Here is a 15,501-nt window from a genome sequence, read left to right on the forward strand (position 1 = left end):
GACCTATTCGCCGCAAGTGCGCACGCAACTCAGCTGCATAGCTTGCTAGACACCACCTCGGTGCTAACCGAATCTCAGCGCCTTGTGGTGTCTTCTATTCCAAAAATATTGTTGCGCTGCCTTTGGCCCCATTAGCACATCGGTCCGCTTCTGACGCCATCTCACAGGCTAATGGGGCGCCCCACGCCGAGTTTCAGCATTGTAGGATGACCACACCAGTACAGCAACTTGCTAGACATCACCTCGGTGCCATCCGGATCTCGGCGCCCCACTGCAGATGAAGTGCCTCTCAACTATGAAACCACCACGGTGACATCCGGATCTTGGCGCCTTGTGCTGGTTCCGGCCTATTCACACATCGGTCCGCTACTGACGCCACCTCACAGGCCAACGGGGCGCCCCACGCCGAGTTTCAGCATTGTAGGATGGCCACACCAGTACAGCAACTTGCTAGACATCACCTCGGTGCCATCCGGATCTTGGCATCTCAACGCCTAGTGGTATCTTCCATACAGAAAATATTGTTGAGCTGCCTTTGGCCCCATTCGCACATCGGTCCGCTACTGACACCATCTCACAGGCCAACAGGGCGCCCCACGCCGACTTTTACCATTGTAGGATGGCCACACCAGTGCCACAACTTGCTAGACACCACCTCGGTGCCATCCGGATCTTGGCATCTCAGCGCCTTGTGGTGTCTTCTATTCAGAAAATATTGTTGCGCTGCCTTTGGCCCCATTCGCACATCGGTCCGCAACTGACACCATCTCACAGGCCAACAGGGCGCCCCACGCCGACTTTTACCATTGTAGGATGGCCACACCAGTGCCACAACTTGCTAGACACCACCTCGGTGCCATCCGAATCTTGGCATCTCAGCGCCTTGTGGTGTCTTCTAGTCAGAAAATATTGTTGCGCTGCCTTTGGCCCCATTCGCACATCGGTCCGCTACTGACACCATCTCACAGGCCAACGGGGCGCCCCACGCCGACTTTCAACATTGTAGGATGGCCACACCAGTGCGGCAACTTACTAGACACCACCTCGGTGCCATCCGGATCTTGGCACGTTGTGCTGCCTTCGGCCTATTCGCACATCGGTCCGCTACTGACGCAAACTCACAGGCCAACGGGGCGCCCCACGCCGACTTTCAGCATTGTAGGATGGCCACACCAGTGCTGCAACTTGCTGGACACCACCTCGGTGCCAGCCGGATCTTGGCGCGTTGTGTTGCCTTCGGCCTATTCGCACATCGGTCCGCTACTGACGCCGCCTCACGTGCCAACGTATTTTCTCCGCATTTTATACCCTATGCCGCATAACAGGTCATGTGACTTGTTTATAAAACTTTTCATTGGTTCATTTTACTTTTGGTTTCCTAATGATGGAAGGCTTGATCATATGACCTAAAAACAACACTTTTCATTGGATGAAAACTTTTTTTTTTCCCAAACGATGAAAGCCCCACCTTGTTTCTGGATGTTTCAGACTGAAGCTGGCGTCAGCATGAGAGCACCACCATCTCGTAGCTCCGTCGTGGTCATTCCGCGAGCAATCATGGCAGCCGCTCCCCACCGGAAACCTGCAGGAGTCGGGGGCCCCCAAGACTTTTGTAGAATCTTCAAGGCGGAGGGGACGCTTTCTAGAATGGGGTCCAAGACCTAGCAGACAAGCGTCCGATTTCCAAGGTGTCCCAGGGCCATTTCAGTGGACCAGGCCCAAAAAGGAAACAGCCTGCCGCCATTTTGAGAGTCCTGTGACAGCCGCCTATCGCTGCACCGCAAGAGTGGGCGCAACTCAGCTGAATTGCGGCTTTTGACACAGTGGACCAAAAGCGGACGGAATGGCAACTGAAACGGTAAAGGGGCACCCCACTACAACAGACGAGACTCCACCTGGAGAGGCCCGTTCACGCCGCCTCCCCCGGGGCGCCCCACGCCGTTATTCGGAGCAGCATTGTAGGATACCAAAACCAGTGCGGCAACTTACTGGACATCACCTTGGTGCCATCGTTCTGCTGCCTTGGAACTATTCGCACAACAGTTTGCTACTGATGACCCACCCCCCGCGACGCCCCACGCCAGAAATCTGGACGTTGTGCTGCGTTGGGACTATTCGCACAGCCGACCGCTACTTCGTTGTTTTTCCCTAAAAATGTTTATATGTTATTACTGTTTTTGTTTTCTTGTATATATTTATAAGTTATTAAAGTTTTATAATCTTACTACTTTGTTGGAGTGCTATATATTTTTAATGTGACACATAATTGTAAAAACTTTGATGTACAAAGAGTCATCCCTGGAATCTTCCGCTTCAGGCTCGGTCCCCTCCCCAATCACAATACAGGATGGTTTTCAGATAATAGGAACGCGTCTGCTGTGACGGATCTCATCGAGTGTGGGCCTTGATCTACTATAACTCCTTTGAAGAGGGGTGATTCTTTACAGCTGGGGCCATAAACTACATCTGCAGGGCTAGCTGATACCCTAGGACCGGCCTGGACAATCGGACACAGAGGAAAAGGAGTGTCAGAGGGTGCGGAAGTGAATAGGGCGAAAGGGAGGTGTCGGGCGGGCACAGGGTGTGATTCTCAGGGAAGAGCAGCGCAGATGGGGGGTGGTTTATTACCCATGCATAAGACAGAGAGCGGGGGTGACCACTGCCTGGGGGAGATGCTTGCGAGGGTGGGGAGCCATGCTAAGGATCGACAGCGTGCACAGAGTGGGTCTGGTCAAGGCATCTAAAATGACTGCCGTGCACGACAAAAATGTGGCATTTGAAAAAAGGCAAGATGGCGCAGACAATGTTTTTCAACACTTCCTGATTTCCTTCGAATCGAACGTTAACAGACGTTGGGGCATATTACCAAAGTTAAGCGATATTTATCCCTAACGATGCTTAGCAACGATTTTTTTACCGCTAAGCATCGTCAGAAATTATCGCAGATAAACCTTGCTATTATCAAGGTTTATCGCAAATACGATAAAAAACGACCGCAATGCATTAATATCGCTGAAAACTCAGCGATATTCATGCATTACCGAGCTAATGCTCTTAGCCATGTTATCCACCTCCCATTGGATAACATGGCTAAGAACTGCTCAGGGCAGGTGCTAGCTTTTGGAGATATTCGCGCTTATCGCGAATATTTCCAAAAGTTGATAATAGGAGATAGCGATGTTAGCGACTGTTTCCAGTCGCTAACATCTTGGCATGCCCACTTTGCATGTCATTAGTGATAAATATCACTCACATGCAAAGTGGGGCCCAAGATGGTCGCTATCTCCTACTAGCCGTCGCTAACTGGTGTTAGCAACAGCTAGGTAATACAGATATAATTTTATCTCCGCGAAGCGGAGCGCTGTTACAGATATATATCTTCTTTTTGAACGTTAATTTCTCAAAATCCACTGAAGCACATATATTGAGACCTAGCAAAGGCACATCGAGCTACCAGTCCCTACAATTTTGCCAAGTTTCGTGCAAATCCATTCAGCCGTTCGATTATTATTATTATTATTTTTTTTGCCCCGCGGGGCCCTTTTAAAACCTCCACATCAAACCTAAGAGGTCAAGGAGGATCTACTATGCCCCCTTATGGTCATTTGCCCCTTCGCTTTGGCCTCCTCTTGTCTCTCGATCCTACCGAGAGACAAGATGGCGGCCGCTACGGACTGTTTGCAATGTTTACAGACGCCGGAGAACCAATCAGCTTCGCAAACCTCCGTTACGCGAAGCGGAGCGCTGTTACAGATATATATCTTTTTTTGAACGTTAATTTCTCAAAATCCACTGGAGCACATATATTGAGACCTAGCAAAGGCACATCGGGCTACCAGTCCCTAATATTTTACCAAGTTTCGTGCAAATCCATTCAGCCGTTCGATTATTATTATTATTTTTTTTTTTTGCCCCGCGGGGCCCTTTTAAAACATCCACATCAAACCTAGGGGGTCAGCGAGGATCTACTATGCCCCCTTATGGTCATTTGCCCCTTCGCTTTGGACTCCTCTTGTCTCTCGATCCTACCGAGAGACAAGATGGCGGCCGCTACGGACTGTTTGGAATGTTCACAGACGCCGGAGAACCAATCAGCTTCGCTTCACAAAGCTCCGTACCGCGAAAAGTCCGCGAACCGGAGCGCTGCCCGGTCCGCTGTTACAGATATATATCTTTTTTTGAACGTTAATTTCTCAAAATCCACTGAAGCACATATATTGAGACCTAGCAAAGGCACATCGGGCTACCAGTCCCTACAATTTTGCCAAGTTTCGTGCAAATCCATTCAGCCGTTCGGGCTAAAAGTGAGGCCAACCGCCCTATGGAAAACTCAATGTTAAAAACACGTTTTGGGACCCCCCTTTTTTCTCGGCCCCCCCTTGACGAACCCCCCCCAAATTTTCAAGGGCTACTCAGAAACAAAATGTGCCATTTTCCTGAAAATTTCAGCCAATTCCGTCCACAAACGCCAAAGTTATTAGACATAGAATTTTCAAAAATCCCATAGAGAAAAAATCCTAACTATATATACCTACTGGCGACCGCCAGTAGGTAATATATATATAGTAACCCTACTCTTTTTAAATTTCCTTGATGACGTGGACTTTTTGAATTGTGTTTTGGGCCCGGTCTGGGCTGTCTGAATTGTGTGTTTTTCATAGATAAATGATATAAAAAGCGACTGAAATTTGCGGGATTACCAGCAAGAAAGTGGCCAGACTCGAGTAAGTAGATAATAGGTGAACTTTGTAGGTCATGTGCCACCATCTTTCTACCTCCACTGACTCAGTGACATCAGAATTAGTAATGGGGAAAAAAAACTTCTCGACGTTGATGAAATGTATTAAAAAAAACTGTCAAGGAACGAAATCTAAATAAAAACATCACTACAAATGAAAGTTTTATGGAAGATTTCTGCATAATAAGTGAAACATCACAGGTTTTTTTCATTTGTGTTACTCAAAAAAGGTCAGCAATTTGTAGTTTTTCCTGAGTTTCTTTTCAAATCAATTGATAAACAAATGTTTTCAAACCCATTAGATGACAAAGCTTTCCATCTCTGACAAACTACTGTTGTCCTCTTCGTATAACCAACAAGCCTGCCTCCTGTTAATCTAAAAGTATTTTTTTCACTTTCTTCTTACGTCCGTATGGGATTGGGCATTTAAACTATCTCAATCTATTGTGGTTGGGGGGGGGACCTCTGCACTAAAAAGCGTCTAAGCTGACTTTGACAGTATTCCCTCTGAATAGCATTTAAGTGTGTCCTGTATTGGACTATGAAAGTGAGCTGTAGTTGATTACTAACAACAATGGTAATTTTAAGTGCGCCTGGTATTGGGCACAGTTTGCCATATTTAGCTAAATCTCCTACTGTAGTACAGGGAGACCGTATAGCTACTGTTTGTAAAACATTGGCCACAACAAGTGTTTGAGAATGAGAGATATTACAGCTAGTGGACACACCCACACTTACTGTCAATGTGAAAACTTTAAAAAAAAGTTTAAGCCTGTAGAAGGACCGAAAAGAACTCTGCGTGTACTTACTGTTAGCGGGGTACAAGGTGCACTGAAAAACAAGTGGAAAAATTAAGTTAGCATAAGTGCCATTCAGAGTAATGAAAACTGATGATAACTTAGCAGATCACAACACAAATGAACAAAATATTCAAAGCAAGGACTTTACATGAGATAAGAGTTACATTGTAAGTCCCACAATCTACTATTGCTCAAGGACTCCACATTTCCATGAAGTCATTGTTTTTCTGTACGCATCACTGACTTGTGCTTATCACCAGCTCTCAGGCACCAGCTGCTTTTCATGGGTCTTCTTATAGGATATGTGGATGGTTTGTATCTCTAGAGTTGGTGTAGTACTTGAAGCAAATACAGGGCAGTTTGTGCATCTAAAGATAGAGTGAAGATACTCATTGAACATGATGGACGTTGTCAACTTGAGTGATCGAGGGCTCTGACAGTGTAAAATGAGGCTGATTGAGGCCTCGATTGCAGCAGAATGAACATCTTTTTGTCCGTGTCTTAAAGTCAACTAAGGTTGAGGTTTGAGGATTGGAGCCTGTATATGACAAAGGACGGAGCCTATTTTAACATGTTTACCAACATGTCAATATATATATATATATATATATATATATATATATATATATATATATATATATATATATATATATATATATATATATATATATATATATATATATATATATATATATATATATATCTTTTGCAGCGTTTGTCCATAAACAAAAAACGTACCCAGACAACTCAGGATGCTGGTGCATAAGTGAATTTTAATAGCAGAAAACAACGCGTTTCGCCATGAAGCTCTTTGTGGATGTGCGTGCGGTATGCAGGACTCTGCAAGTGCCACACTAAGAGCCTCCACCTGAAAGGAGGCCGACTCAGAGATGAACTGCCACAGGAAAGTGATCCAAGAAACCCCTGGGAAAGATTGTTGCCATCGGTACTCTGTGCAGAAAAGCACGAGGAATTAATATGTAGTCTATCCTGGAATATGAGGGGTGATTGTGGGAGAAAAAGGTATAGCTGGTATCCGTGGTGTTATGTGCCTCAAGGAAAAAAACGGTCGCAAATGCCCCTTTGCGACAGGTATTTTTGCATTTGGGAAGCATCATCCCAAATGCAAAAATTCCAATTTAAGTAATCGCAAAATTTGAAATTACTTAAATCCCGATTGCATTTCACTGCAATGCATTAACTAGTAAAATTTAGCGATTTTGCAAATAGGAATCGCAAATTACCGTCAATCACAAGTTAATGATAATTTGCAATTTCTTTGAAAAATGCACTGTGGTGCATTTTTCAAAGTCCCATGTTACACACACACACATGCTCTTGGGGCATGTATGTGCGCAACATGTGGATAAATGGAAATTTCAGGGGTGCAACAGGGTGTCCTTTTGGCACCCTTGTACCCTTGAAATTGCATGTGCAATTTGCAAGTACCTATTGGGTACTCGCCGATTGCGTATGCAATTCCTATTCGTTCTTATGGGCCTCTAGGCTCACAGGAATGAATGGGAAGTAATTCCTTAATTGGGACTCGCAATTTGCGAGTCACAATTAAGGAATGTGTAGGAATCGCAAATTTTTTTGCGATTCCAACATGCATAGGCAATAGTGATCCTTTAATTGCGATTCCTTAAAAATCGGAATTTAAGAATCGCTATTGACTATTTTGATGCATGTTCACCTATGTGTTCCCCGGCGATAATCCCATGCACAAATATGTATCTACCATGGATGTCAGTCCACTTCTGCACCAGCGTAAACACGATCCTGCTGTGTCTCGGGATAGCCACACCCTGTGAGCCCCACATAAAGCCTGCGTGGAATGTGTGTACAAACCCATACCGGGTCAGACAGGGTGTTTTGTTTGGCCTGATGGAACACTGCGCCCCACTTAATCTTGTCCAGCATTCCTCTCGTATTCCAGCTCACTATAAATAACTGTCCAGAGGAGTGCACTATGGGTTGATCCCCTTGTTTTTGACTTTTTATTGTGAGTGAGCCTCACAACTGGTGACTCACCCATGGTACCCACACAGTAAATGAACTACACATGTTTACTGTCAGTATCCACCTTTTAGGTTAAGGGCACTGCAATGCAGCAAAAGTAAAGGGCACTTAGCTGGTTATATGGGAACACGTGCACACGGGTGAGGGCTGCATGTGTGAGACTCCTATGATGTGCAACCCAGTAAGTGTGCACAGGCAGCCTGGTGCCGAGGGGACTCTGCAGGATTAGATATTTACCTGGGGTAGGCCTATAATTTTAGTGTAAACTCATAGGGAAAGTTAGTGTGGTTTACTGTTTTGTCTGCAGTGACACTTTATTATACACCTATGAAGAAGACTGCCTTAGAGTGCAGTTTCAATTCCCTTTGGCCTACTGAGACCAGTGATGTATCAAATGAGGTGGAACCTATATGTGAAACCCAAGAAAATATCTGTAGAGCTCATGGGTCATCCACGATTGTCATATTTGACTGGCTCAGATCAAGATCAGCGCTGTGCAAAGTTAATTCCATTTCTCTCCAGAAGCAGGAAACAATGCCACCCCACACAAAGAGAGTAATTAACAGTGCTTCACTCACCTCCTGTGGAGGAAAGGAATGGGGATGAAGAATCTGCATCAATCAATTAGTTTTCACACTGTCACAGGGATGGGTCAGCCCAAGGCGCTGTACCAAGGAGGGAGCCCAGACTTCTAGAACCAGCACAGGAGGGGGCTCTGCTTTGTTTTTTTGTTGGGAAAGGCCCTGGCAGTGATGTCAGTTAGGGGTTGAGCTGAGGGCCCCAGAAGAGATATGACTAGTGACATCTGGGTGACACCACTTTAAGTTGTCCAAGCATGCTGTGCAGGAGGGTTGGACAGGGGCGGAAAGGTGATGTGGCACCCCAGGATAGGCCAGAGAAGCCTGTCTTGTAGAACGTTTCACCCCCAATTGAAAGGTCTTGCAGAAGGGGGAGAGCTCTCTCTTGGTTGTGCTTTTTGCTGTACACTGGGACTGGAGGTAGCAGCTATGGATAACTGGAAGGAAGAGCACCCTGATATCCAGAGTAAGGACTACAGTTGACCCCCAAGACCAGTGGAGGTCTCCCCAGGCACAGGGAAGCTGGTCCCCTTAAACCACCTAAGAACTAGTTGGGGAAAGAACTGGGCTTCTGCGCCAAGTAGGAGAGAAGGACCAGAGGAGAAAGTAAAGGAACGCTGGTGCAGGGAGCCCTTGGAATCAGCTGTCTGCAAAGTTCACCACCTTAGAGGTCAGGCAGTCTGAGGGAAACTGCTCTAGGTGGATAGGACTTGTCACCAGGAGCAAAATGAGCCCAGTAAGGAGAAAAACGGCCCAACAGGGCCTGAGGTATGAGCAGTAGAAGGATTTGTCCTTTGACCCCCCATGCAATCACAGCGCACAAAGCTCCACTACCCAACTGCTCAAAAAAACCCTGACGTGGGGCAGGGCCAGAAAGTCACTGCAAGGAGCAATTTTAATTTTTAAATGTTAGGAGGGGTGTGCGTGAGGACCCCTCCCCAGAGTTAAGAGAGCCTGAGGATTCCAAATCCCAGGCCAATTCATGGATTGGGAGCCCAGGGCCCTGACTCCAGGTCCACTATGGGCCAAGAGGATGGGAAAGTGCTGTTGTGCTCCAATATGATAGGGCGAGAAACACAGAGCCTAGGATCCCCAACTACGGGCCCCTGACAAGCCACAGAGCATGGGGTGCCGCCATGCTCCCCTATCAGTGTAGGGCCTGCCCCGCACTCTGTGCCTGTGTTTGGGGCGGGTGGGGTGGCCACCACCAAATGAAGCGCCCTCCCCTCAGGAGTAGGCCGAGAAAGAGAACTGCTGTCTCCCACGACAGCATAAAGAAGTGCTGCCTGTACGGGGACCCGGCGGGGCAAACTGGGGTGGGCTCCGTGCGATGCCCCTAATGCTTGGAGGCTGGCTGGGGTGCTAAGGTGGGACCAGGCACCTCCCAATGAAAGAGAAAGCAGAAAGGAAAGGGGACACGTAAGGCCACGTGGCGCAACACAAACAAGCGACAGAAGCAGCTCATTATTATTCACACTCCCGGAGGGAGCACCCCATAATGCACTGCAGGGCAGAAATGAACAAAAATACTTTTCACCAGCTCTAAGACAGTGGGGCCACCACTGAAAAAAGAAAAGGAGAGTGAGGGAGTTGCAGGAGCTTCACAACTCCCCCCAAGGAGGCACAAAGGCATTTTCACAATGTACTGATTCTAAGTCTTGTGGATCAAAGAAGACCACCCTGGGATCCCTGGTTGTTCTCAAGCACTCATTCGGCTGAAGTCCTACAACTGGGAATGCAAGACCCCACAGGGGCTGAGTTCATGGCTGCAAGCTCTGTGGTCTAAAGTGTGTTAAAGAAGACGGAGACATGGTGGATGTTGGAAAATGCTTTATTCAAAGATTGTTGTCATAAGGATTTCTACAATGCCTTATTGAAAAGTGTTCTTCATGATGGTTTAAGTAATGCTTTTTTTTAAACAATTATTCACCATGACTTTAGGCAATGTTTTATTAAAAAAATGTTAATGACTATGCTTTAAGGGTTGTTAATGCTGACAGTAACTCATATTCCTGATAAGCTGCTGTTAGAAATTAGGTTACTGATTGACGGGCATGTGAGCCCTGGACAAGCAGCAACCACAATTCAGGGTAAATCACAAACAAACCTCAATTTAACCTGTGCTCAATCCCATGGTAGCTTGGCACTGAGCAGTCACGCTTAACTTAGGGGCAGTGTGTAAAGTATTTGTGCAACACTTCAAACAGTAAAGCAGTGAAAACACCACACAAAAAGGTCCCACAGCAGGTTAGAAAAACATAGCTTAATTTAATAAATGAAACAAGACCAAAACAACAAAAATCTAATCAGTAGAACTGGACATATACATTTTTGAAGAGTAAACAGAAAAATAGCGCCAAAAAGCATTAGGTGCCAACTGCTGCTATCTGGTCGTGCTGGACAGGGACAAAGTCAAATGTTCAGGCCGACCGCGATGAAGAGCTAATTGGATACAGTCCCAGATTAGTCCAGCTGAAGCTTTAACTTCTCAAGTTTTGTGTGAAGAGTTTTTCTCGCATTGGAGAGGGTTACAGGGAGCAAGGAGAGCATCATGGGCGGTCTTCACTGTGGCTTAAAGAGCAGCCCTGGTATTGCATATGAGCGGGCTGGAGCTTCGCGGTGGTGGTACTCCACATGCAATAGATCATTACTGTGCAAAGAGACGGGCTGGCACTGGCTCGCACTGAATTTCAATGCTAATAGGGTGGTTCAGGAAGCCAACAGACTAGACCTTTGAGTCACTCTGGAGTCCTGGGTTCAAGATTTGGGTGCAGGTCCAGTTCTTTGCCAGGCAAGAGGGCAGCAGGTATCAGGTCAGCACAGAAGGTAGCAGTTTCTTTAGAGCAGCAGTCCGGCAGGGTGGCAGTCCTTGTAGCCTCACAGCAGTCCTTCTTCCTGGCAGAGTATCCACAAATTCAGAAGTGTACTGAAGAGTTGATGTCTGAGATCCTTCTTTTATACACAGTTGTGCCATTGAAGTGGGGAGAAACTTTTAGAGGCATGCCTTTGAAGTGCACAAACACCCTGCCTTCCCTGCCCTGACTCCAGACTAACTATAGGTGGTATGCAGCCCTTTGCGTCGAGACAGAACACACCATGTTCAACTGTAAGTGAGGCCGTGCCCAGCTCCTCCCTCCCCTTCCTGCCGCTGTTGGCCCATCCACTCACATCTAAGCTCCAATTGAGAGTGGCTGTCTAGAAGGAATACACAGAGCCCAACTGTCACCCACACCTAGTCATGTGACCCAGAGACAAGTTGCAGGATCCAAATGCTTAAGGCAAAAATATACCACATTTCTAAAAGTAGCATTTTCGGAATTGTAATTTAAAATCCAACTTCACCAAAATTTAGGATTTTAAATTAGAATTCTATAGACACCAAACAAGAACTGGTTATCTCTTCCCATTTGGAAATCACATTTATAAAATGTAATAATGGCAACTCCAAAATTATCCCATTGAAGAGTTTGGCCTTGCAGTAGTGAAAAACTACTTTAAGAGTTTTTCACCACCAAGACATGTAAAACTTGAAACGTTCATGCCCAACATTTTCAATACATTGCACCCTACCCATGGTGCTGACCAAGGCCTACCTCAGGGGTGACTTATATGTATTAAAAAAGAAGGTTTGGGTATGGCAAAAGGTTTATTTTGCAGGTCAAAATGGTTTTAAAAATGCACACACCGGCTGCAATGGCAGGTCTGAGACATGTTTGGTGGGCTATCTAAGTGGGTGGCACAATTAGTGCTGCCGACCCAATAGTAGCACAGGCATTGGGAACATGTAGCACCACTTTACCAGGGACTTATGAATAGATTAAATATGCCAATTGGGTAAAAGTCTATTGTTACCATGTTTTAAACAGAAAGCCCGAGAACTTTCGCACTGGTTAGCAGTGGTAACGTGCACAGAGTCCTAAAGCCAACAAACAAAATTCAGTAAAAAGTAGGAGGAGAAAGGCAAAAAGTTTGGAGGGGTGAGGCCCTGCAAAAAAGACCAGGTCCAAATGCTGCAATGCTCTATTAATGATGATGTGAGCACCTAATTGCAATGCCTGATTACTCATAATATGTGCAGAAGATTATGTCATGCTTTAATATTGGTAATGTGGGATGCCATGCCTTAATACAGTGAATTTTGGGGTCATTACCTTAGTACTGTGAATTTTGGGGTCATGACCTTTTAGGTTGTCAAATGTAATGTTGCTAAAGGGTATTTCTACCAGCCTTATGTATATTTGTAAATTACTGAGGGTGTGTGTTACTATTGAGGGTGTGTGTCTAATAAAAGTACTTTTACTTTTCTAAAGGAAAGGACATATTTATTGAGTGTTATTGCGTGCCAGAGAATGGTGATTACTAGCCCACACTACTTTCCCTAAGTAGGCCTTGGACTGCTCTGCTTCCTACCCTAGGAGCGGTAAGTGCTACAATGGGGTTTCCAGTGGAGGCTGAATGTCAACCAATTTTTTGTGCAGGCCACACAACTAATTGCCTGATTCCTCACAAGATGTTTGCAGGATATGGATTGAGATTAACAGATTAAGTATTGAAGATGAATGAGGGAATATCTTTAAGATCATTGGAGTGTAGGATAGGCATTGGGCCAAACTGAATATTGAGAATATACAAGTATGTTTAAAGGTTGTGAACAACAGATTATGTAAAATAGCTGATTGTGGATTGGGGTTGATTGAGGCTGTGGATTGAGGGTGACTATTGTCTTCAATTGATGGTGATGATTTAAATTGCAGATTGAGGGTGATTAATACACGGGCTTAAAGTTGTGGACTAAGTTAATGGATTATTTTGAATTTTGGATGACTGAAGCGGTGGCCTAGTGTTGGATAAAATGGTGGATTAAGTGAAGCATTTTGATGTGTACAGTTTCTGGTTTGTGGTTAGATTTTGAATCTAGCTGAACGTGACTTGGTTTCTTTTATCCTCTGTGTTCCTCCCTCAAGGAAGAAGACCATCTAAACCAATGCCATATCATTTAATCCCAGACGTTATTGTATATACACCAGAAAGATGTCATGATGGCTTTTAGTGATTGCCGATGACAGATTCTAAAGTTGCTTATTATGGTGTGCTTATCACTCTGTGTGTGAAATATATCAACCTAATCACATGCAGTCACCAAGCCAAACACCATCAGATAGAGAATCTGAGTTCATCTAAATGGAGTTTCTATTCTACAACCTAGAATGTTTGGGGGAATTACCCACCAAAGCATAGTTACAGTTCCCTAGTTTGCAGAAGAAATGCAACAAATACATCAATTCCCAAAGATGTCAATAGGGTATCTTGTGTACGGCTTCAAATATACAATGTAGGAGAATCTGGCTGCTGTTGTCACATCAATGTGCAAGCAAATTGCTGTACCCAGAAGCCTAAATTCACTTCCTCCTAGGGTCACCTTAGAGAGAGGGTAGTTGGTGAAAGGTTTCTGCTACTGCCAGCAACACCTTTACCTGCACTAGGTTTGTATATTACTAATGGGCGCCTCAGGGCATTTGTCCATGCTCCTTAACTTTAGTAGTCAATGGGAACAGAACAGGGATTGATAAAGGAGTACCAGTGAACATGGGGTTCTGAGTGTTTGCTGCAAGTACAGATGGGGAATCAAATCCTTATCATCTTTTCACTTGAAGCTTTTATTTAGTGATCAGATTACAAGCCCTTCTTCAGAAGCGACTTCTGGAGAAGGGATTCATGCCAGCAATACACTATCTTTAGAAAATCGTATCACTAAAATATGCCGTAATATGTAAATATTTCACATATAAAACTGGATCATCTAGGACAGTGGTTCTTAACCTGTGGTCCCGGGGCTCCCGGCGGTCCGGGAAGTCTAATCAAAGGTGACTGCTTAGAAAATGTAATAATATTAACAAATTAATAAAGTGTAAAGAAATAAATAAGCAAAATGTAGATTTGAAAATGTTAAAACTTTCTGTTAATCTAAAGGAGTTTGAAACTACAGGCAAAAAATGTAGGGGTTTATTTGCAAGGCCCTTGCGCCACTTTTGCGTCATTTTTAACATGGGAAAAGTGACGCAAAAGTGGCTCAAGGGACTTGTAAATCTGCCCCTAGGTTTGTATCCTCAGATTTATTCATGAGAGAAGTGACACTGCATCAAACGGAAAACAGTATGGAGGATGAGTGGCCTCCATTCAATATAGAAAAGCTCCAACATTCTCATTACATTTTAAATGTTGATTTTTTTTATATTTGCATGCGAATCAAATAAAATATTTCATCATTCATATATTTGATTAATGAGTTTTTTGATGTAATGTTTTCCGGTTTAAATTATGGAAAATGCTTAGGTCAGGGTCCTCAGCTTCCAGTAATTACTCAGTGGGGGTCCCTGCATTCAAGTTTGGGTCTACAGAAGTCAAAAGGTTAAAAAGCATTGGTCTAGGGTTAAATAATGATGGGCATCAAGTTTTCAGAATGTATTGAAGCACACTTAAAATGTTTGGATATCTGTTAGTCAAATTGCATTAAATTGGCATTATTCATTTTTCAATGGCAAGTGTCAGCCATGCCACAGGAATAATTAAGAGGTACACTGTTCAGTACATGTGAGTTTTACACAACATTGGCTCAAGTGACATACAGGGCTCATTTGGGAAGGATGTAAAATACATATTGTGCTCATTAGTGATAAGAATTGCAGGTTGAGGGAAGCAAGGGTTATGATAGGAAGAATAAAATAGCCAAAGCATTTGTTTGGTCAACTGTTAGGCAACACAGTCACTTCCATTTCCCTATCTCTATCCACCACATCATAAATCACAACCACGCCACCCCTGTTTGCCCTGCCATAATTGACCATGAGGGCATTGGTTGGTTTATGGGAAGAGGCATCCTTAAAGGAGCAGAGTCCAGCCAGAGTCAGAGCGTTGACTTACAGCTGGCATCTCCACTATGAATATTCCTAAAGATGATGTAGTCGTAGCTGCACTAGGAGTCCAGATGGTTCTTGTGGTAGAAATGACAGTAACCATTGTCCCAGGGGTGCGGGTGGAAACTCCAGAGACTGGTGCCGCTGTCGGGGTGGGTTCTGCCATTGCAATAGAACTCTGGAAAATAGAAAGGGATGGGGGATAAAACCCTTATGTGGATTATATTTTTGTTTTCCAATTTGCTGTGACAAAATTTGAGTTGAGATTCAGTATTTGAATATTAAAGGCCATCTCAGTGACGGTGGACCCACTGCTCGCCACCCTGGGATTCATGGATGTCGAGTCAGAATTGTTAGACATAGCATGTTGGGGGAATATTGTCACATGTGGCTTACGTGGGGGGAAAAGGACATTGTTGCCAATTATCCAGTTGTATGAGGATTTTAGA

General features: G+C 44.7%; 1 protein-coding gene across 1 annotated transcript in view; it reads right to left on the minus strand.

The window, feature by feature from the left end:
* Nucleotides 1-15,501, minus strand: part of LOC144783951 (uncharacterized) — a 266,569-nt gene that overhangs the window by 232,716 nt on the left and 18,352 nt on the right. Inside the window, exons 5-6 of the mRNA XM_078662679.1 lie at nt 15,060-15,230; nt 5,548-5,569 (exon numbers count right to left, since the gene is read on the minus strand). Of these exons, the coding sequence (XP_078518805.1) occupies nt 5,548-5,569; nt 15,060-15,230 (193 nt within the window). The remainder of the gene's footprint in view (nt 1-5,547; nt 5,570-15,059; nt 15,231-15,501) is intronic.

The sequence above is a fragment of the Lissotriton helveticus genome, chromosome 10 (assembly GCF_964261635.1).
Source record: "Lissotriton helveticus chromosome 10, aLisHel1.1, whole genome shotgun sequence".
Classification (NCBI taxonomy): Eukaryota; Metazoa; Chordata; class Amphibia; order Caudata; family Salamandridae; genus Lissotriton; species Lissotriton helveticus.